We start from the raw sequence: 20,614 nt of genomic DNA on the forward strand, positions 1-20,614 counted from the left end.
AGCTTAGTGTGCATGACGTCGTGGTTCAGTAGGCCTGCACCCGGTCGCCAAACAAGCCTGAACCTACGAACTTGCTCTTGCGGAAGGCTTCTATGACTTTATTCGTGTAAAGCTAAAGGTTCTTGACATATAGACCTAAAGAGAACTACAAGGACTTTTAATTAGTAATTCGTTATACTCGTGAAGAGAATATTTACGAAAAGAAGAAGTCTCGTTGTTCTGCGCTGTGCCCTCTGAACGGTAAGTTCGACAAGAAGTGAGTTTGGGCGATCTGCTTGGGGATGCCTTGGCCCATCTCCCGCAGGACCCGCACTCACAACTACCGCGTTGTTTTCGATAGCCCGGAACATCAGCTATGACTCCCCGCGTTGCTACATGCTGGGCCCAAACAGTCCTCTGATCGCTCCTCTCTGAAGTCCACAGGCAACTGAGCCGACCTCGGGACGAAATGTCTGTTTCATGAATGACCCACCAGTCTCTGATACTCCACGGCTGTAGCCCTGGAGTTATGCATGAAACTAATCAATATTTATCCCGCGGAGCATCGGAGCATTGTCAGTTCGGAGAGAAAGGAGAGAGAGATGTACAGTATAACAGCATCACGTTTGGCCAATGTATCCATATGTACCATCCTGCAAGTCACTCATCCTCTTCCTGAACGACCTTGTATTTCTTGCAACTGTGAAAATGGATATCAGGGTACGGCGTTAATAACCAAGTGCATTGCTTCAAATTTGCTTACTTCATATATAGGGCCCTCTGTCAAGCGACCAGACTAGGCAGTGCATGTGTTGGAGATCCTCGACAAACACTGAATGCTTCCTCAAAACTCCAATCGGCATCGAAATACACGATCCCGCTACAGAGTACAATACACTAGAGAAGGTTTTGGAGCTCGACCAGAAGCTATCAAATCTGTATAGTGCAATGATGGAGTGCAGCACATGTTCCTCAGACCCCATGCGCGCCATGGCTCTTTTGCAAGAGCTGGACGTTCTTTGCACACTTTACGTCGCTGCGCAAGCAAAATACGCGACAACAGACAACCAAATCAAGAGAGGCAACAGTGAAGGCCGTGTAGAGTTAGGCGACAGCAAGTTCCAAGTAGGCCGGTTCGTGTTGGACAGTGAGGAATCTAAGGCAATAGGCCGCATTATCGTAAAGCAGGGGTTGGATCATCTCCAGAAGAAGCTACTCATAGTGCAAGCTGAGCAAAAGCGGGTCAACTCTGGCTCCATGAACGACGAGATCGGGGAGAAGGTGCGGGCGATACTATCGAAAGTTTGGGAGGCTTCTGCGTATGGATGTCTGTAGCCGATAATAGAGGCAGTTCCCATCATCAGCGTCATGTACTTCGTGAACATAGATCTCTCAGGGCTTTGTAACGACCCATCGATCCAAAGGCAAGCCACACCCGTGGACCACGTGGGAACCAACATGGAGCATGGAACAGGACGCCAGGGCTGGCAGGCGTTGGAAACGTGGCAGCCTACAACGGTGATTGACAGCGCATCATTGGATTGTACCGAGTTTGCGAAACGGCTTTTCGGGCCTTAGCATCGGGGCGATGCGGGATATTCTACGAGCCGGCCTACGTCTCAAGTGATCGGTGATGCAGGTACACTTAAGTCCCCCACTCCCACATGGCTTCAAGGATACCTAGGTGAATCTACAACACAATCAACATGACATCGACCGTTCCTCTCTACGAACTATGCGTACCTCCACTGCAGAAAGCGATGCGGAATCATTTGGTGGTTCTGAAGAAGGGTGAACAGTGGTGCGACGAGAACGGATATCCGCACTCGAAAGTCCTCAGTGCCAGACTTGCACCGGATATGCATGTAAGTATCTTACTCACCTCCCACTTAGAAGATGAAAGCAATAGCTAAAGAATCTTTCTCGCAGCCACTCGCACTTCAAATCTTCTTCCAAGTCACTACCGCCACGAAAGCTCTTGAACGTCTTGGTGGTATGAAAGTACCCACGTTCGGGTTCGACGCGGTCTCTTTCCAAGATCTATACAAACAGATTGAGCAGGCTTTGGAATGCTTCGAGAAGGCGCAACCCGAGGCGTTCGCTGGGAAAGAGGACATGCCCATCACGATCGACGTGCCTAACATGTGGCATTTCGAATTGAACGGCTTGACTTACTTGCAAGAGTTTGTTCTACCGAACTTGTAAGTGGTCTTGAGTCTCTTGAATACATGACTGGGTTGCTAACAGATTTGATAGCTTCTTCCACAACGTGACGGCTTACGGAATCATTCGAAATGTCGGGGTATCGATAGGGAAACTACATTATCTTTCGGGTGAAGACCGACTCATCGGAGCATGATCGCACTGCCAGCTCGATCATGAGGGAAACCGAATACCCTGAAGCGTACATTGATGCTAGATCTTTCGAGTCGATTGTCTTCTTCTATTGTAATCTGCACACCTGTTCGGGCCGAACATGGGCGAAGACAGTATAGTCAGCATGCAGACATGTCACGTATCCTAGATGTAGAAGGCGCAATAGGCACCAACAATGGAAAGTAAGGCGCGCAGTTACCCCGCTAGTCCTCTCTCGATTCCCTCCCATCCCGCAACACCACCACCCCCAAACCCAAGATGTTCGACAAACTCCGCGGAAAGTCCCCATCCGGGCATTCCAAAGGCGACTCTACAGATTCCACCAAAGACACTTCATCCTTCGCACCCCCACCACCCGCCTACACAGCACCTTCCTCATCCCCATCACAACCCCCATCCACTCATCCCGTACAAACACGCTTCGCATCGCTATCGCTCCATAAAGAAGACCGCCTCCGCTTCCTGCGCTTCCCTGAGCCCATCATCTCCAAGTGTCGCGCCACCATTCTCTCAATCCGGCCGCTAGGTATTAGTAAAGAGCAGCTCTACGCAAACAGCCACGAGTTCAAACTAAACGGCTACCCATGGGGCGGCTACGGCAAAGAAGGCGTTGAAGCACGGCGTCTGATGAACGGTGTACTAGCAACGCTGCATGCATCAGGCTGGCTCTTGACACTCAACACCGACATCTCTAAATCCGCAATGGACAAAGATACCCTCCTGTTCCGGTTTCAGAACCCGATCCCTGTGCATCACGAATGGTGTGTTGTAGCCTTTAGTCGCCAGAACCGCCTTCGCTTCATCGACGCGCCTGCTTCGTTGTACGAGCCCTTCCCGGCTCGTGTAGGTGCGGATTGTATCTTGGAGTCTGGGTTAAAAGAGCAAGGGGTGTGGGAGTGCAAACTCAGGGGCAATCCATGGCAGGCTAGTGGGGAGGAGACGATGCGGGTGCGGGAGTTGTTGATTGTATTGGTCGAGTTGTTGGAGGAGGAGGGTTGGAGTGTGTATGCTAGTATTGATCAGAAGAGTAGTGGGGGGCAGGGTGTTAGTGAGACAGATACTTGGCATTGTTGTAGGGTGAAGGGGTGGGAGAAGGGTATGCCGGTTTATATGAGGTGAGGAGGATAGGTATGTGGTTAAGACCTTCCAGTCGATGCACGGGACATGTGCTGGTAGCATGTACTATTGAAGTCTGTATTGCTTGATGTAATGGACCTAAATACTCAAACGCCGTCTATGCAAGTTTTCAATTGGGTATACATGAATGTTACAAGCTAATCACTGAGCCCTTTCATACTCACGAGAGAGGGCTACCAATCTCCTTCTTCACCCAGTTTTCTAATCCGCCGAGAGCGATAATCTCTTGCACGTTGGGAGGTAGCTCGCCGACCTTGACGTTCCACTTGGCGCCATTTGGTCCTTCTTGTACAGAGACGGTACTCCTGCGAACATCCCATTCCAGGGTCCAGCCAGTGCGGCGGGTTAGTTGCTTGGCTTGACTTGGCTGAGCAGCAGCGGCGGGAGGTGGCGAATCGAGCGACTCGCTGTTATTGGAAGGCTCCTTAATAGCCTGTTGTGAGGATGTCGCATCCTTGGAAGAGAAGACCTCGCGGAGACGGTTGGCTAGCTTGGGTACCTCGACACCCATCAAAGCATTGTTGATGCTGTTTCGGCTGAAGATGTTACCAAAGCTACCAGAGACGACAAGCGGGATGCCCTTGGCCAGGATAGCAGTTGCGGCCTGCTCACGGCTGCTACCGCAACCGAAGTTGAAACCGGATACTAGGACGTCGCCGGCCTTGGCAATCTGCCCAAAGTTGGGGTCGTAGTTCTCCATGCACACTTCCGCCATCTTCTCGCGGGTAACATCGTCTTGGTATGTGTATTTACCGGGGTAGATACCGTCGGTGTTGATGTTGTCTGCATCGCAGAAGACAATCTCACCGCTAATCTTCTCAGGGAAGCCGGGGAGGATCTCGGTCAGCGTCTCGGCTTCCGAACCTGGTGCCGCAGGCGGGTTGACAGATTGTGTCTCGGGCTCAGCGTTGCCGAACGTATCGATGGCAGCCTCAGCGTCCTTGATGGCCTTCTCGAGCATGTCCTCGATTGTCATCATGCGTTCTTCTTCAGGAACACCATCGCCTTCTCCACGTCGAACACCTTGGTAGCCTTCAGGAGCCTCGTACCATCCCGGGCCAGAAATTATGCCCGACAGGGCACTTGCAGCAACTACTTCAGGGCTAGCAAGGTAAGCCTTGGCGTCAGGCGAACCCATACGACCCTTGAAGTTGCGATTACTGGCGCTGATACCAACCTCACCAGGTTCGAGAAGACCGGTACCAAGTCCGATGCAGGGGCCGCAACCGGAAGGTAATGGTTGCGCGCCAGCTTCCAAAAGCGCCTGCCAGTCGCCAGCCTCTTCTGCGGCTTTTTGTTCAGGAATTGACGCCGCAGCAATGTAGAAGTTGACATGGTCAGGGATCTTGGGAATTTTGCCGCCATTCAGAACGGCAGCATCCTTGAAAACGTTGGCAGCGGCAGCAATATCGGAAGCGCGGGAGTTGGTGCAGGACACGAGGTAAGCCTTATTGATGGGGATGTTTTGGCTCTGGAGCTCGAGCAGTGGGGTGGCCACCTTGACGGAGTTGGGACCGGAGACGTAGGGTGACAGAGTTGACAGGTCAAGGAAGAGCTCCTTGGCATATACCGCTCCCTTGTCCGCAGCCAACGCAGGCTTGAAGATGTGACCCATCTTCTCACCAACGATACCAGTAGCAGTGAATAGCTTATCAATACGTTCGTGGACAAACTGTTGTTGATGGTGGTCCTTGGCCTGTCCTTCTCCCATAGCTGCCAGAGTGGCCCTTGCGCGAAGCCAGCCGTGCAGGGTAGAGTCGATAGGGAATAGACCCGTAAGCGCACCCCATTCGGTTGTCATGTTCGCGATAGTGAGACGATCGTCGATGGGAATGCTGCCCAGGGTCTCGTCAGTGCCGGTGAACTCGATGGCGTGATTGAGCACTTCGTCCTTGTTGAAGAGGCCAGCCAGAGCAACGATGACATCCTTTCCAGTCACACCCTGGGGCATTTTGCCATTCAGTGTGACTTTGGCCACGGGCGGAATCTGCCACCAGGTCTTGCCCGTTGCCCAGATACTCGCCGCATCTGTGCGCACGACAGGTGTACCCAAGCATCCAATACCGCCGTACATGTTGGAGTGGCTGTCAGAAGCTACCGCGAGTGTTCCCGGCCAGGCGTAGCCCTCCTCTACCATGATTTGGTGACCAATGCCCCTGCCAGCGGGGTAGAAGACGACGTCCTGCTTCTGTGCAAATTCCTCGATCTGGCTGTACTTCTTCAAGTTCTTTTCCGTCTTGTTTTGTACGTCGTGGTCGAGCGTCATGACGATTTGGTTGGGGTCGTTGATCTTGGTGGCTCCGATGCCCATGAACTTGAGCGCCACAGGCCACGAGTTGTCGTGTGTCATGCATTTGTGAGGTTGCAATGTCACGTAGTCGCCCGACCTGAGGACTTTGCCCTGCGCAACGCCGACGGCATGCCGCTGCACAATCTTCTCGGTGAGAGTCTGGGGTGTTGCGGGCGTCTCATTGAGCGAAGAGAGGAAGCTCGCCGCCGGGCTCTCCTTCATCGAGGGAAAGACATCATGGGCATCGCGACGGACGGCGGTCGTGGCAAAGGTTCGGGGTGCGAGACACGGTCGAGGCGAAAGCGAGGCGGCACGAAGAGCAAGACTTGCCCGGGGCTGCATTTGACATTAGAGGATACATGGCCGGCGATGACATTCCCGACATACTGCTAGTTGTCTGCGACCCAGGAGCCGGGCTGCCCGTAGCGACATGGCCATTGCTGTGGTGGTGCTTGAGCTGGCAGCAATGTGGTGTTTGCAGCAGACGGCAGTGATGCGCATACCCAGACCAAAATTCGCGACCCACCCGCGCACCGAAACCGGCGTCAGCGGACTTGCGGCGCCTGCCATTGGGCGCAGCCGGACACCTGCAATGACTTCGCATAATGCTAACAACTCCCACGCGGGGACGTGTAGGATCCGGGGCAAGCTATATTTGAGTACTCTGCATGAGGGAGCCACCATCCATGGATGTCCACGCCTGCGTGTTGCATGCTAGCCCGAGATCGGAAGCAACTTTTGGTAAGAGGTTGGCATTGGAGTCATCCGTATGACGCGACGTGAGAAGACTTGCACCAGACAAACCGCCCCTCTTTGATCAATTTCTCCCAAGTATCTCCGACTAACTCTGCACATCTCCTACTAATCCTCAAGCCTGTCGTCACCATGGTCAACCGTTCCGACGTCAACTACTTCGGCGCTGGCCCCGCACCCCTGCCCACCGAGGTCCTCGAGAAGGCCTCGCAGGTGCTTCTGAACTACAAAGACAAGGGCATTGGCCTCTGCGAAATCTCCCATCGCTCGCCAGAAGCCAACGAGATCCTTGCCGACACCAAGAAGGCCCTGAGCGACTTGCTCGAGATCCCGGACGACTACGAGATCCTCTTCCTCCAGAGCGGCGGCAGCGGCGAGTTCAGTGCGACCGTATACAACCTCGTCTCGATATGGGTCGAGAAGAAGCGCGCCAAGATTGCGGAAGAGGTGGGCGACAACAAGGATGAGGTGGTGAAGAGGCTGCGCAAGGTCGTCGACGAGGAGCTCAAACTCGACTACCTCGTCACCGGCTCTTGGTCGCTCAAGGCATCGCAAGAGGCAGCGCGTCTTGTAGGAGCCAAGCACGTCAACGTGGCCACCGACTCGCGCAAGATCAATGACGGCAAATTTGGCAAGATCGCTTCGGAAGACCAGTGGAGCCTGACTCCGCGTTCCAAGGGCGGGCCAGCCTTCGTGTACTTTTGCGACAATGAGACCGTCGACGGAGTCGAGTTCCCGTCTTTCCCTCAGAGCCTTGAGGGCGACGACGCACCCCTGGTCTGCGCCGACATGTCGTCAAACTTCATTTCCCGGAAGGTTGATGTGCGCAAGTACGCCATCATCTTTGGCGGCGCCCAGAAGAACATTGGCAACACGGGTATCGCAATCGTCATCATGCGGAAGTCGCTCCTTCCGCCACACTCAACACCCGCCTCGCCCGACCTGATGAGAGAGCTCAACCTATCAGTTGGCCCCATTGTGCTCGACTACCCCACCATCGCGAAAAACAACTCGCTGTACAACACATTGCCCATCTTCGATGTCTGGGTGGCTGGCCAGGTCATGTCCGGACTCGTCAGCTCCTATGGTGCCAAGCGCATTGGTGGTCAAGAGGATGTCTCCAACGAGAAGGCGCGGCTTATCTACGATATGCTCGAGAAGTACTCCAACGTCTACCAGGTAGTGCCAGACAAGTCTGTACGCAGTAGAATGAATATCTGCTTCCGCGTCAACGGTGGTGATGCGGACAAAGAGAAGGCCTTCCTTGCAGGCGCGGAGAAGAAGGGCCTGCTGGGTCTGAAAGGACACCGCAGCGTAGGTGGCATCCGTGCCAGTAATTGTAAGTGGCCCTATAACTCCCGTCTTATTGATCCCGCTGTCAGACATGGTTCGAGTCGTGCCTTCACAAGGCATGCTTGGGTACGCGGCTTCTGGCCGACCTGGCCGAGTGTACTCGATCTAGGATACGGCCTGGGGAAAATCCCCATCAGTGACTCAGGCTAACTTCTTTCGTGCTCTAGACAATGCCGTCTCGCTAGATGGCACCAAGCTACTCGTCTCGTACCTTGAAGAGTTTGCAAAGTCGGCTTGAGTCAGGCCTTGCGCAGCATTGTGTATCAGTCCCATTCAAGGGAAAAGTTGAACACCGTGGAGTCTTCATCAACGCTACATTTTCTTGTTTGCTTATTTCTGGCTTATTGTAGGCTGCAGGCTGCAGGCCTGTTCAATGCCCTCCAAAAAATAATACCCTCCTGTCACAATCGTGTCATTCAACAAGACACCTGTGAACAGCAAAATCAAGTCCCAGTCTACAACTTCTAGTCTTATCAGGCCTGATCCTTATCACAAGACCCAGCTAAACTGCTTGTATCCACCCGGTTCATGATTTGCATTATCGGAGAATACTATGAAGCACACCCTTGTGCCTCGTGCTGTGGCTGTGACTATGTAGAGGCTGTGCCTTGGTGTTCTGGAAAGTTACCATTCCTAGTATGACTACCACGATGCATTGACGAAGTTCGTGCAATGCCTGTTGTAGTAAGATTTGCAAAGCCCTCTCTGTTCTATCTTGGTCTTGGTGGCTTGCCAGGTCAAACTTCAGACCACGGCGGTTGTGACGAGACGTCTGAAGTGCTTGGGTGTAGACGTGACTGTCCGACTGTGTAGGCGCCTTGATTAGACCTGTCGGCGGCTACCAGGGAGTGTAATGATGTGAATACTGATCATCGTATGGTGTCGCGCTCTCGGCGCTGGACTTACGTCTCGAGTATGTTGCTTTTCTGCAGCACAACTCTCTACCACTCGGCGGTACCAGTGGTTTGAAAGTCAGTTCTGTGGAGGCCCAGGTGCGCTGGGCTGCGATAATACACGATCTTCCATCTGGGCTTCTCAATCGGTTCCTTCCGTCTTGCATGCTGATGGGTCTTGAATCCTTCAATCTCACGCCCGCGAACCGTTCCTATACGTCGCGTGCGTAAACCGACCTGCGCACTAGACCCAATGCAGCAATGCCTCGTGGCTTTACACATCACCCTCCGTTTTCTATAATATATTGCTTATACCTTGCAGCTAACCATCTTTGCCACGGACGTGTCGTGGGCTTGCGAGGCTTCCCCGGCGAACGTTGACCCGGCAGGGGTTCTGGAGTTCGCTGTGTCTCGGACAGGGTCGAAGCGAGGATCTGCGGCACAGTCTAAACCCAGCAAGCATCAGAACTCTAGTCCGACCACATCCACCTCACCACCACCGACGATGCGCCACTGTCTACATCAGCGCTTCCGTGCTGGAAATAGCTATCCAGGAACCCAAGTATAGTGCTCAGCGTCAGATGAAATTGCGCGCTTCAGCAGGCCGAACGACTTGACGAAGATGGGTCTGCGGCCTTGAGAACGAAGGCACGTTCACCGGCGGACCATGTGGAGACGGCCGCTACGGCAACGTCAAGCAATGACGTCGCGCTGAACCTGTCCAACCCGGTCCATATCACAGCAGCTACGAGAGCGACAAGAGTCTTTCCAAGGCAGGTGGCTGCTGTTCGGCGCAACGGTGCCTACGCGGGTCTCGCTGCTTCCGCTGGCCGGGCTACCTGGCAGAATGCGGGTGGCTCGCATGAGGTTGAAACCCACTCCCACCCATTGCGGGAAGATGCGACCTGTAATATGAACTGGCTGGATCTTTGCTAATGCGGGTCTTTTCAGCCAATGACCGGATAGACGCCTGAGGACCGCTGTTCCGAAACCGTGCGCAGCAGCTACCGCCCAGTGGTTTTGTCATATACCGTTTGGAGTCTCATACCCGTCTCTTGTCTCTTACGTCTAATGCTCACGCTCTTTCCCCTTCTTTCGTTGCTCTGCTGGCAGGCTTAGCCATTTCCTTCTTTGACGCTGAGCTGGTTACTCTTTCGTTTACGACGTCAGTCACACGGTCTCCATGAATACCTAGTCGTTTTCCTTTCTTCAGCCGCTGCTGGTTACCAGCGAGACAATTCTATTCCTTCTACACCCGTTGTAACTAAAGCCGGCGAGATGGAATCATGGGCCGACCATTTCCCTCAGCTCGAGGTCCGATCGCACTTCAACTTAACTCTCAACACGTCAGCTGTTCGCCAAGTTCCCTGGACGCAATCAAACACGACGAGGACTCTCATCGCGAGTCTACAGCTTCAACAGGTACAAACGCTTCGGACGACACATCTTACCCTTGGAGCTTTCAGCCTTGCCTTGACCTTGTTGACGGTTCATCGGATCGTGTCGGATGCGCGACGAGCTGCAGCTCTTCAGGTTCTCCCAAGAAAGAAGTTAGTATAGCATGATCGGAGTTTACGACAATGCTAACGAGAACTAGGAGGTTCAATGCTCTTCACAATGTCCACCCTGCCGAAACCTTTCCCCTTGCGTTGGCCTGCGGTGCCGTTCTACAACAAATTATCTTCGTATCAGTGCAGGGCACTACACTTCATAGCGTGTTCTCTAGAAGTTGCCGCGGACTTGCGATGGTCACATTTCCTGGTATGCTCGCATACACTGCATTTGCGAACATTTAAACTGACGAACAGCAGCTATCTTTTTGATCGGATTCATTACCTTGGTCTTCGGTATCGAGGTAGCAGTCAGGGCCTACAGACAAGACCGATTCGCCCCACGCGGCAAGTGGAACACGATAATCTGTATCGCCGTTGTATCGTTCATGCTTCTTCTCTCCTGGATGCCGACTGTTGCCTGGCCGTCACCGAACACTTGCTTTGGCGGGCTCATCTGGTTCCCCATGCGATATGATCTTCTGATGCTGATCTTCCTTTCAATTCTTGTTTTCCTGCTGCTCTTAGTAGCTGCTATGATCAGTATTCAGCTGATGAGAACGCCGGACCTGGACCATAATGAGCGAATCTCAGCTTCACGTATGACTTACTTCTTGATCGTTACCGCACTAATCTATGTGAGTATCAACACTACCTTTCTAGCCTTCCTAGCTAACAATCATAGACTCTCGTCATCCCTGTGGAAGTACAGTCCCTTCGCCGAGAATTCATGGAAGCACTAGCCGCTTCTCGAGTCGCTGAAATCTCGCTGTTCTCGTCAGGAATGGTCATCACGTTCTTCCACCTCTTCCTTCGTACGAACGCGACACGAATGGTCATTCGTCCTATCGAAGAACTAAAGGCGCCCGCGAAACAACAACGACCAAAGATTCGTTTCTTCGGCCCTAGCGATCTGGAGATGCAGATCAGTGGCCCGATGGCATTGCAGACGACTCAACGTTTACACAGTCAACAGGGTCTGATCGATGTCGGGCCAGAAAAGAACCGTGGTGACTTTGATCCCCAGTACTTTGAACGACCAGAGCGGGCTTTGACACCGGCATCGACCAAACCTGGAAGCCCTATCGATCCCACAAAGTGGCCTCTTCCACCTGCTCTCGACAACGAAACTACGATACACGAGCGCAAGCAAAGCCAAAGCTATTCCTTGTTTCCCACACGCGCTGAGGAGGTACCTCGTCTTCCACCAACCGTTTACGATCCAAAAGCTACCTCAGACGGTTCCTCTGTTTCCAAGCTTGCCCTGCGACGATTTACTCGACGCGGCTCGGTCACGAATGTCGGCGACGCTTGGGACTTTCTGAGCAAGCCCAAACTACCGTTTGCAGAACGGCACCAACGCATGCAAAGTACCGATAGCAGTGCAACCGTCCAAATTGGTCTCCGCTTCTCAGTTGCGCCTGCCACGCTTGCAGCAGCCAAGTGCACACGGGTTGAACGAGAGACCCCTCCGTTGAAGCGAGGTGCTACCGACAGCAGTGAAGCTTCGTTGGCTCTTCCGATCCAGAAGCCTTCTACGACCAGCACATCGCCATCGCAGGAGATGCTTAGCTCCAGTGTATTCTCCCCTCCTCCCCCGCGTGGTGAGTCGCCAACACGACCCAGAGCGAACAGCCCAGCGCGGACTCCACCTTTCCCCATCACACCGGCAGGTCAATCCAGCGCTTACCTCCAGGCCCAACGCGAGAAGGTGCTACCCTCCCCACCCCCGAAGTCGCCAGCCTCCCCTCAACCCTCTGCTACTCCGGCAAAGCCTGCTGTCCCCGAACCTGCCTGCATCAGCGGACTGCGCATGAACCCTGTGACGCCCGTTACATCAGTTGGTTCACCTACAACATCATCGCAGCCAGGCACACCTGCGTCAGTTAACAACCTCACGCGAACGAACAGTGGCCATGCCGCTCCGTCACCCACAGCCCGTATTCCACTTGGCGCGGGCACGATGCAACGGAACCCGCCACGCAACAACGGCTGGATCTAAGCGGAGCCTGAGGCTACACGAAACGCGCGAGGGTACCTTTCCCAACCCTATTTCCTTTCTTACTGCTAGACCGGAATCGGCAACGAGCCGCCTGTACGATTAACTGGGAAGACGCGAGTTTCTAAATTTCTTGTTTCCTTTGCTCTCGCGACTCTGGGTGGTTCGCGTCTGGGCAACATACCCACACAGGCGTTACGGTTTCGGTTTCATGTTTTGCACAACACCTCCTGCGACACAGCGTCTCGGCACATTGGCCAGGGTGTTAGCCCCAACCCCAGCTTGCCCTTTGTCGCATGAAGGTTCATGGGAACTTCAGACCCTTTCCGGTCAGGTCTTGACTCTCGACCTTGCATCCGTCACGTCGCTTACGATACGAACATTCATTTACGAACCACCGGTGCTGCGCACCCTGCTACGGAAATGAGCACGGCACGTCCGCTCTTTATACCCCACACCATCACCTTTTTCCATCTCTTCCTCTTCCTATTCGTCTCTCTTCGCCCCCTTGTCTTCCCGCTGTTATCTTTCTTCACGTCTCGCTTAGCACCCTCCATTGTCTCTTCCATGAGCTCTTGTTAATAACCCGAGGAGATAGAAGGTGTAGAGCCTTTGAGTAGTATAGCCCGATTCTCTGTTAGTCTCTTTGATCAGATTGAAAGGAGCAGAAATATAAACAAATAAAAACCTTCTCCGTATTGCCTTGCTATCATACATCATAATGACTTCTGCTTCGTTGCAGAACTCGCTTTCACCCGAGTTGTCGCTCCCGACTTGTCACGTACATGATACGTCCAAGGTACATCCAACCATACATCCTGCCTGTATCTCCGTGAGTGTACCACGCTAACCTAGGGAAAACTGAACAGCCTAGAGCCTACGTTGACGTTGGGTCACCTACTTTGCAAGGTTATGGGTCAATGTAGTCTGCAGACATGTTCAGTTTTTTCTTGTATGAGGTGGTACGGCAAGCATCTCTGGGGTAACCTGTTCACGGCCACTCTTTCCGACCACGTGCCAGTCACACCATTATGCGTTCCGCTCGAAACAGGAGGCGAATGGAAAACGATAGATCTACGCTTGAAGTTTCCACCCGGGTTCCGGCTTAGCTGGCCTCGAGCGGACCAGGATGTGATTTGGAATACCAGACTTGAGACGAACGATGCTAGGGTCTTGACTTGCCAGTTTGCCATTATGGACCGGGCCAGTCGAAGCCGACATCACATCGTACTTCGTAACGAGATATCTGAGGGCCTGAGGAAGGTAAGACGCAGATGATGACGACGGCAAAACTGAACACGTATATGTTGATGTCATTTCTTCATTTCTACGTAATCTTATACAACCATGACGCTTAGTATACAACAGAATGGCAATATTTCTTCCCCTTCATCGCCTCCAGCGTTGCCAGAACTTCCAGCCCACCTTCTCGTTGCCCTCTTCCGGCATACGGAACTTGTTCTGCTCTTTCCCTCTTCGCCTCCCCACCCACGCGAACCAAATCACTAGGCCTACTACCATGAAGGCTACAACGAGTAAAGTCTGCAGTGGCTCTGCGAATACGGCTCTGCTCAGCAGGAAGAGACTGACGCAGCAGAAAATGATGGGTGTGGTAATCCATGTCTTGTATGGTCGTTCTAGATCGGGCTCGCGGACGCGTAAGATGATGAGACCGAGTACGGTTTGGAAATAGAAGGCGTATCCTGCTACACCGTAGAAGGTGACGAGGGTGTCGAAAGAGCCGACGACGATGTAGATTGCGGTGAGGAGGGCGTTGAGCACCATGGCGGATATGGGCGTGAAGAAGAAGCCTGCGTCGGCATCCGCGAACCAGGCTACTAGCTTCTTCGGTATCTTGCTCTTCCCTTGTGTTGCGCTCATGCTGTGCAAGCGGATTGCTCGGTGGTTCTTTCCTAGACCAATGTTGCCAAACAGAGCGGGAAGATAGCCTTCTTTGCCGGCGGCGTACACTAGGCGGCCGGATGTAAAGGTCGTCGCGTTGAGTGCGCCGAAACATGACCCCGAGACGAAGAGTGCGAGTATGAGGGAGCCGACGGGACCGAAGACCTGCGACCCGAAGGCTACGGCGACGGTGTTGGACGATTCGATGACCGAGGTCGGGAGGACGAGGAAGTAGGATATATTGGCTAAGATGTAGCACAGTATGACGAGCGGGAGCGAAGTGTGGATGACGCGGGGAAGGTCGCGGGTTGGGTTCTTGAACTCGGCGGTGACGTAGTTTACCTGGTGTCGTTAGTAGGAGTGGGCAGAGTTTCGAATCGCTTGACGTACATTGTCCCAACCGTCGAAGGCCCAGAGCCCCGCGTAGAGTGCCACTGCCCAGTTGCTAACGTTTTCGCTCGTGTCATCGAACCAGCCGCGATTCTTCCAGTCCTCATTCGCATCGCCCTTGTATGAAAGCCCAGTCACGGCGACTACAATACCGATCACCGTGACTCCCGTAAGCGCGAAGAACTTCAGGAACATGAAGACGTCGGCACTCCTTGTGCCCAGCTTTGTGGACACACAATTGAGTAGCGTGACAGCCACCAGTCCCACCAAAGCCACGCCCTTGTTCAACCATGTGCTTGCGTCCACAGCTTCGGCGCCAATAATAGCGCGCACTAGATATTCTCCGAAGATTATTGCAATAATGGCTGCTGAGCCCGGTTTCAGCACCACGACTGCGCACCATGTGAACAGGAAACCCGCCCACTCTCCAAATATCTTGGACAGATAGACTTGGGCACCGCCGTTCAGTGGTATGGCGCCTCCGAGCTCGGCATAACTCGCGGCACCCGTCCATGCCAGTATTCCAGCGACGATCCAGACTATGAGAGACGCGCCTGGCGACCCAGCATTCTTGTTAACCTGAGATGGCGAAGAAAAGATGCCACTCCCTATTATAAGGCCAACGACTAATGACAGGCCATTGAGGTATGTCAGGCTCTTGTTCTTCTCCAATGAGCCGCCGTTAAGCGCATTCGACGGGTCTAATGCTGGATTGGAGGGCGCGCCCAGTGCTGTATATCCCTGCGCGGTACTAGAGAGAGGGAACAGGTTCGGCGCGAAATCGAAGGCGGAGGACACGCTGTAAGAGCGATTGTGCCGTGGTCTGTTCGGATCGTGACCAGCCGGATTCAGTTCTGACAGAGGGTCTTCATCATCGAACGACAGTCTACGCGAGGAAGGCGCGCCTGAGGCCGAGGACTCTTCGGAAGTCCGCCGTGAAGGGTGCGACGAGGAGGCCAGCGAGGCGAGTTCGAGGGAATCGCGAGAGGGCGGTGGGAGGTTGGAGTAGCGACCGGTGGCCATGGTGCGGAGGGAATGTGGGAGAGATGCGCGCAACCCTATCTGCTAGCCATGGACGGTAATTATGATATAAAGCGCGAGGCAGTGTGTAGGGGCAGTATCCAGCACCCCTTTCAAGCATTCACCGCTGCCGTGTATGAGTGGTGCAGCTTGCATGCGCTGTTGAAACCGACGGGCTCCTATGCCGTCATGGGACTAGCTCCCGTTTTTGCGCTAGAGCTGCATCCCAAAAAATGTGGGAGTCGTTCAGGACTGGATGCTTGGCGCAGATCCGCGCATCCTCCAGACCATGACTACGACACGTCTACGCCATGCGCGTACGCCCAGGTGATGCGTCGTCTCAGTCTGCAGTCCGTAGGCTGGCGGCGCCCTCCACGCCTCCCAGTCTCCCGACCGCGCGTAGCACTACGATGGGCGAGTACGCTGGAGAGAAAGTCAAGAGCTGAGGGAATCAAGGTCGAATCGCTCACTGCCAAATGGCAACCACATTGGGACCAGCTATCTGCCCAATGGCACGACCTACGAAAGTCCGATAGGGGAGATGCATATGTGCTGCCCATGTTCCCATACCCCTCCGGCACCCTCCATCTAGGCCACCTGCGGGTATACACGATATCCGATGTTCTCTCCAGATACAAGCACATGCAGGGCTACAAGGTCCTACATCCCATAGGCTGGGATGCGTTCGGTCTACCGGCTGAGAACGCAGCCATCGAGCGAGGGGTACACCCGGAGAAGTGGACGCTACAGAATATCGAGACTATGAAGAGTCAGATGAAGGAAATGGGTGGTCGCTGGGACTGGGACGCTGTATGGAAACCGCTCAGGATGTTTAGGCATGGGCTGATCTCTGTATGTAGGAAATACGAACGTGCGATCCCCATTTCTACAAGCACACCCAGCGCATCTTCCTCATGCTCCATGAGCGCGGCCTAGCCTACCAAGCCAAATCCCTCGTGAACTACGATCCCGTCGATAAAACCGTCCTCGCAAACGAACAAGTAGATGCCAATGGCTGCTCGTGGCGGTCCGGTGCAAAGGTCGAGAAGGTGATGCTGAAGCAATGGTTTCTAAAGATCAAGGAGTTCCAGGAACCCTTGCTAAAGGACCTGGACGCTCTTGCACGAGACGGCAGGTGGCCTGAGAAGGTTCTTGCCATGCAGAGGAACTGGATCGGCAAGTCTGAAGGCGCGCAACTTTGGTTCGACATTGTCTCGACCGATAGTGAAATGCGCTTTGAGCCTGTCGATGTCTTTACTACCAGGGCTGACACGCTTTTTGGAGTACAGTATATCGCTCTTTCTTTGCGTCACCCAATTGTCCAACAGTTAGCCATCGAGGATGCAGAGCTCCGCGCCTTCATGGAGCGAGCAAAGGACCTTCCCTCGGACACCAAGGAGGGGTTCAAGCTGGGGAAGATTGTAGCGCGCAATCCCCTCGCCCATGTTCAAGGCTCCACAGGACCCTCTGTACCTGTATATGTGGCTCCATACGTTTTGGACGACTATGGATCTGGCGCTGTAATGGGTGTACCAGGTCACGACGCCCGAGACCATGCGTTCTGGCGAAAGAACGTTGGTGATGAGCCAGTCAGAGTCGTCGTATCTGCCAAGAAAGGCTCACTACCTTTGCCGGTTGTACCGCGCAGTGGTGAGGACGTACCTATGACCGAAAAAGGCTTTGTTGCTGCAGATATAGATCACTTCGGGGGCATGACCTCAAAGCAAGCCGCGAATGCGGTTGTACAAGCGATTCTCGATACTGGAAAGCCGGCTGAGAAGAAAGCAAACTGGCGACTCCGTGATTGGTTGATAAGTCGGCAGCGCTACTGGGGTGCGCCTATTCCAATCATCCACTGCAAATCTTGTGGTGCTGTTCCTGTGCCTGAGGAAGACCTTCCGGTTGAGCTACCGAACCTACCCGACAGCTTCTTCGAGGGCCGCAAAGGTAATCCGTTAGCAGAAGATGAGAACTGGAAGAAGACCACTTGTCCGAAGTGCGGCTCGCCTGCTGAGCGCGAGACTGATACTATGGATACCTTTATGGACTCGTCGTGGTACTTCTTTAGGTTCTTAGATCCAAAGAACGAGCACACCTTGGTCGACCCGACAAAGACCAATACTGGCATGCCAGTGGACCTCTATGTCGGCGGCGTAGAACACGCAATTCTCCATCTTTTATACGCGCGCTTCATCTCCAAGTTTCTGGCAACCACTCCAACATGGCCAAAGGGTCACCTGACGAATGGCGAGCCTTTCACGCGTCTCATCACGCAAGGTATGGTTCATGGAGAGACGTTTACAGACCCCGAAAATGGTCGCTTCCTACGCCCCGATGAAGTCGACTTGATCAATCCTTCCAAGCCTATCATTAAGGCCAGTGGAGTCACTCCGAACGTTAGTTTCGAGAAGATGTCGAAGAGCAAGTACAATGGAGTGGATCCAGGTGCCACGATTGCCAAGTATGGCGCAGACGCCACGCGCGCGCACATGCTGTTCCAAGCACCTGTCAGTGATGTGCTTGAGTGGGATGAGAAAAAGATCACTGGCGTACAACGATGGTTACATCGAGTCATCAAGCTGTCGACCGCACCATGGATACCGGATGATGTGATAGACGAGTTCGTTATACCCACACAGGTTGACAGGAAGCTCCTCAGTATCCTACAAGATGCTTCGACAAGCGGCGAATCTGAGAGCGCCACACGCGAAACCTTGGTGTCCACCCTAAAATCAGATGAGGCTCAGCTTTGGATCAAGACACAAGAAATCATCGCCAGTGTCACGGAATCGTACTCGCAAACATACTCTCTCAACACCGTCGTCAGCGATCTAATGACACTGACAAACACTATCTGGGACACGCCGCATGCGTCTTCCATCACGCCAATTCTCAAATGGTACTCCATGGCCCACCTCGTTCGCATGCTCGCCCCGATTGCTCCTGGTGTCGCTGAGGAAGCCTGGCATCAACTGAACACTTGCATTGCGACTCAGACGAACGACAGCAGCGTCTCAACAGTCTTCGCAACAGGCTTCCCAACCGCAGACCTCGCCATCATACCGCTCCTCACCACAACGCGCAAATGCGTAGTTCAGATCGACGGCAAACGCAAGTTCGACGTAGACATCCAAAAACTCCCCGATTCGGTCAATCCCAGAGACAGTCAAGCTGTAACCACGTTCGTGCTTGGTGAGTTGGTACAGACTCCAGAGGGGAGGGAGTGGTTCGATAGGCAGACAGGAAAGATATGGAAATTGAGTGCGACGGAGGAAGAGAGTGAGGAATTTGGTGTCGTTCCGGGGGGGTGGAAGGTCATTGCTGTTAACGGCGGTGCGCTATGTAATTTTGTTGGGCCGAAGAAGCCTAAGTTGGAGAAGGGTCGATGAACATATGTATAAATACAATCTCACATCTCACCAAAATGCCGCGTAAGAAGAGACCTGTTGTTTACAAGCAGTGTTGTTGAGCCGTAGGATCCCAAGATGGAAAAAGGTAGATTAACGCACGTATGAATGCGACGTCTCATCTCGTCAAGTGCCTGATACAACATGAATTGTAGTCTTCAAGCTGTAATTCATCTCCCAGCTTGCCGACTACGAAGAAACTTGTGGTCTTTACGCTGCGCTCCGTGTCTCAGGCAGTTGTATACGTGATCTTGCGTGAAGTGAGTGTAACACTAGAGAAAACGTCGGATACCTCCAGGCATGGTTTTGGTCGCGTAGGTTGTATCAAACGGCGAGGTTGTATTCCTCAACTAGTAACAAGCAATATGGTGTTGTTGCAGTCTGATAGTGTGCGCGCGCTCTCACCGCGGCGTCATGGCAACGAGCGTTTGCGCGTTTGCTCTCACCACGCGCTCCACCACAACACAACAGCGCGAGTTCAGATCTGTGTAGAACTCAATTTGGCTGCTCTATATATTGTAATCAATTCAGCTAATTCTCATATAGCAAAGACCTGCGAGCTCTACTTGGGTGATTAGCGTTTGTACGTCATGAAAATGTCGGGTATCTCATCGAAGTATTGTTATATTTTTGCTATCGGGTCGAATACAGCTTGTTACCTTACTTATTTTACGTGCTGATTTCTCTTTTTTGCTAGTTCGTGGTTGCGGTCGTCCCAACCTAGTCGTGCGATTGCAGGTGAAGGTGAAGGTGAACGTGACTCAGGTATGGCCCATTAAATCCACGTTCTCTTTTAAGGCCATATCTACTTCCAATGAGTGTAGAGCGCGCTATAATGATTACTGTGTCTGACATGTGAAGCATACTTGATCTTGGTATCATGCAGTGCCTGAAAGAAAGTCCTGATGTATACATCTGAGTACATTTTGGCAAAAGTATACACCAGAGAGACAGCTGATCTGTATGTGTGATAGACCCAGGCGAGCTTGCTATATAGCCCAAGTCACTCTGTCGAGCCCGATCCCTAAATGCATGATACAAAGCAGATACACCGGCGAGTTATTGCGCTCGCACCGTTTCAAGGTTTGCACTCTACATGGCCAATATTCGTATACTATACGTACTCACAGTCTGCTCGTAGTCTCCAATCCAGTCCAAGGAATCAATCGCGACGTTATGATTTTGACTGTGAGTGCCTCCCGGCTCTACTGTCAGGAACTATGATCCAATCGAGACGCCGATGTATGCTGCAACGCATAACACCGCAATCACGATAATTATATCCAGATGTATGCCTCTAGAGCACCTGACATCACAGCGCTAGCAAAAAGATACATAGGGATGTTTTATAGACGGAGACTCCGGGAATTTCCCATGATCTTTGGTCATACCCCAGGCGTACACATCACCTCCTGTCTTACGACATCTTGATTGCAATACACAGCGTATACTTCAGAGTATACTTTGCGTATTGAGCACGAATCCAAACATCAGGCTCCATCGATGGTAAGTTTTCTCTTTTCTAGGGTTGGCGGTAAACTCCTCAATTGTGCGTGGCGAAATCG

The 20,614-nt window shown here is 53.0% G+C and overlaps 6 protein-coding genes across 6 annotated transcripts; 5 read left to right on the top strand and 1 right to left on the bottom strand.

The window, feature by feature from the left end:
* Positions 1-969: 969 nt before the first annotated feature.
* On the top strand, positions 970-2,184 carry J4E87_009742 (uncharacterized protein; the record flags this gene model as incomplete). The annotated part of the gene is made up of 2 exons (XM_049381316.1): positions 970-1,260; positions 1,873-2,184. The coding sequence occupies 2 exons, from the start codon at positions 970-972 to the stop codon at positions 2,182-2,184; spliced, it is 603 nt and encodes a 200-aa protein (XP_049228983.1).
* A 346-nt stretch (positions 2,185-2,530) lies between these two features.
* On the top strand, positions 2,531-3,198 carry J4E87_009743 (uncharacterized protein; the record flags this gene model as incomplete). The annotated part of the gene is made up of 2 exons (XM_049381317.1): positions 2,531-2,537; positions 2,672-3,198. Coding segments are annotated over 2 exons (534 nt in total), but the record flags the coding sequence as incomplete, so codon positions are not given.
* A 3,469-nt stretch (positions 3,199-6,667) lies between these two features.
* Positions 6,668-8,126, top strand: J4E87_009744 (uncharacterized protein; the record flags this gene model as incomplete). Its single annotated transcript, XM_049381318.1, has 2 exons — positions 6,668-7,874; positions 8,056-8,126. The coding sequence occupies 2 exons, from the start codon at positions 6,668-6,670 to the stop codon at positions 8,124-8,126; spliced, it is 1,278 nt and encodes a 425-aa protein (XP_049228985.1).
* Positions 8,127-10,059: 1,933 nt separating this feature from the next.
* Positions 10,060-12,333, top strand: J4E87_009745 (uncharacterized protein; the record flags this gene model as incomplete). The annotated part of the gene is made up of 4 exons (XM_049381319.1): positions 10,060-10,331; positions 10,379-10,542; positions 10,593-10,969; positions 11,017-12,333. The coding sequence occupies 4 exons, from the start codon at positions 10,060-10,062 to the stop codon at positions 12,331-12,333; spliced, it is 2,130 nt and encodes a 709-aa protein (XP_049228986.1).
* Positions 12,334-13,719: 1,386 nt separating this feature from the next.
* On the bottom strand, positions 13,720-15,645 carry J4E87_009746 (uncharacterized protein; the record flags this gene model as incomplete). The annotated part of the gene is made up of 2 exons (XM_049381320.1): positions 13,720-14,574; positions 14,623-15,645. 2 exons carry the CDS (start codon positions 15,643-15,645, stop codon positions 13,720-13,722), a joined length of 1,878 nt encoding a protein of 625 aa, XP_049228987.1.
* Positions 15,646-15,953: 308 nt separating this feature from the next.
* On the top strand, positions 15,954-19,031 carry J4E87_009747 (uncharacterized protein; the record flags this gene model as incomplete). The annotated part of the gene is made up of 3 exons (XM_049381321.1): positions 15,954-15,959; positions 15,994-16,494; positions 16,545-19,031. 3 exons carry the CDS (start codon positions 15,954-15,956, stop codon positions 19,029-19,031), a joined length of 2,994 nt encoding a protein of 997 aa, XP_049228988.1.
* Positions 19,032-20,614: the final 1,583 nt, after the last annotated feature.

This window comes from Alternaria ethzedia (genome assembly GCF_023757985.1).
Source record: "Alternaria ethzedia strain BMP 0044 chromosome Unknown scaffold_38, whole genome shotgun sequence".
Lineage (NCBI taxonomy): Eukaryota > Fungi > Ascomycota > Dothideomycetes > Pleosporales > Pleosporaceae > Alternaria > Alternaria ethzedia.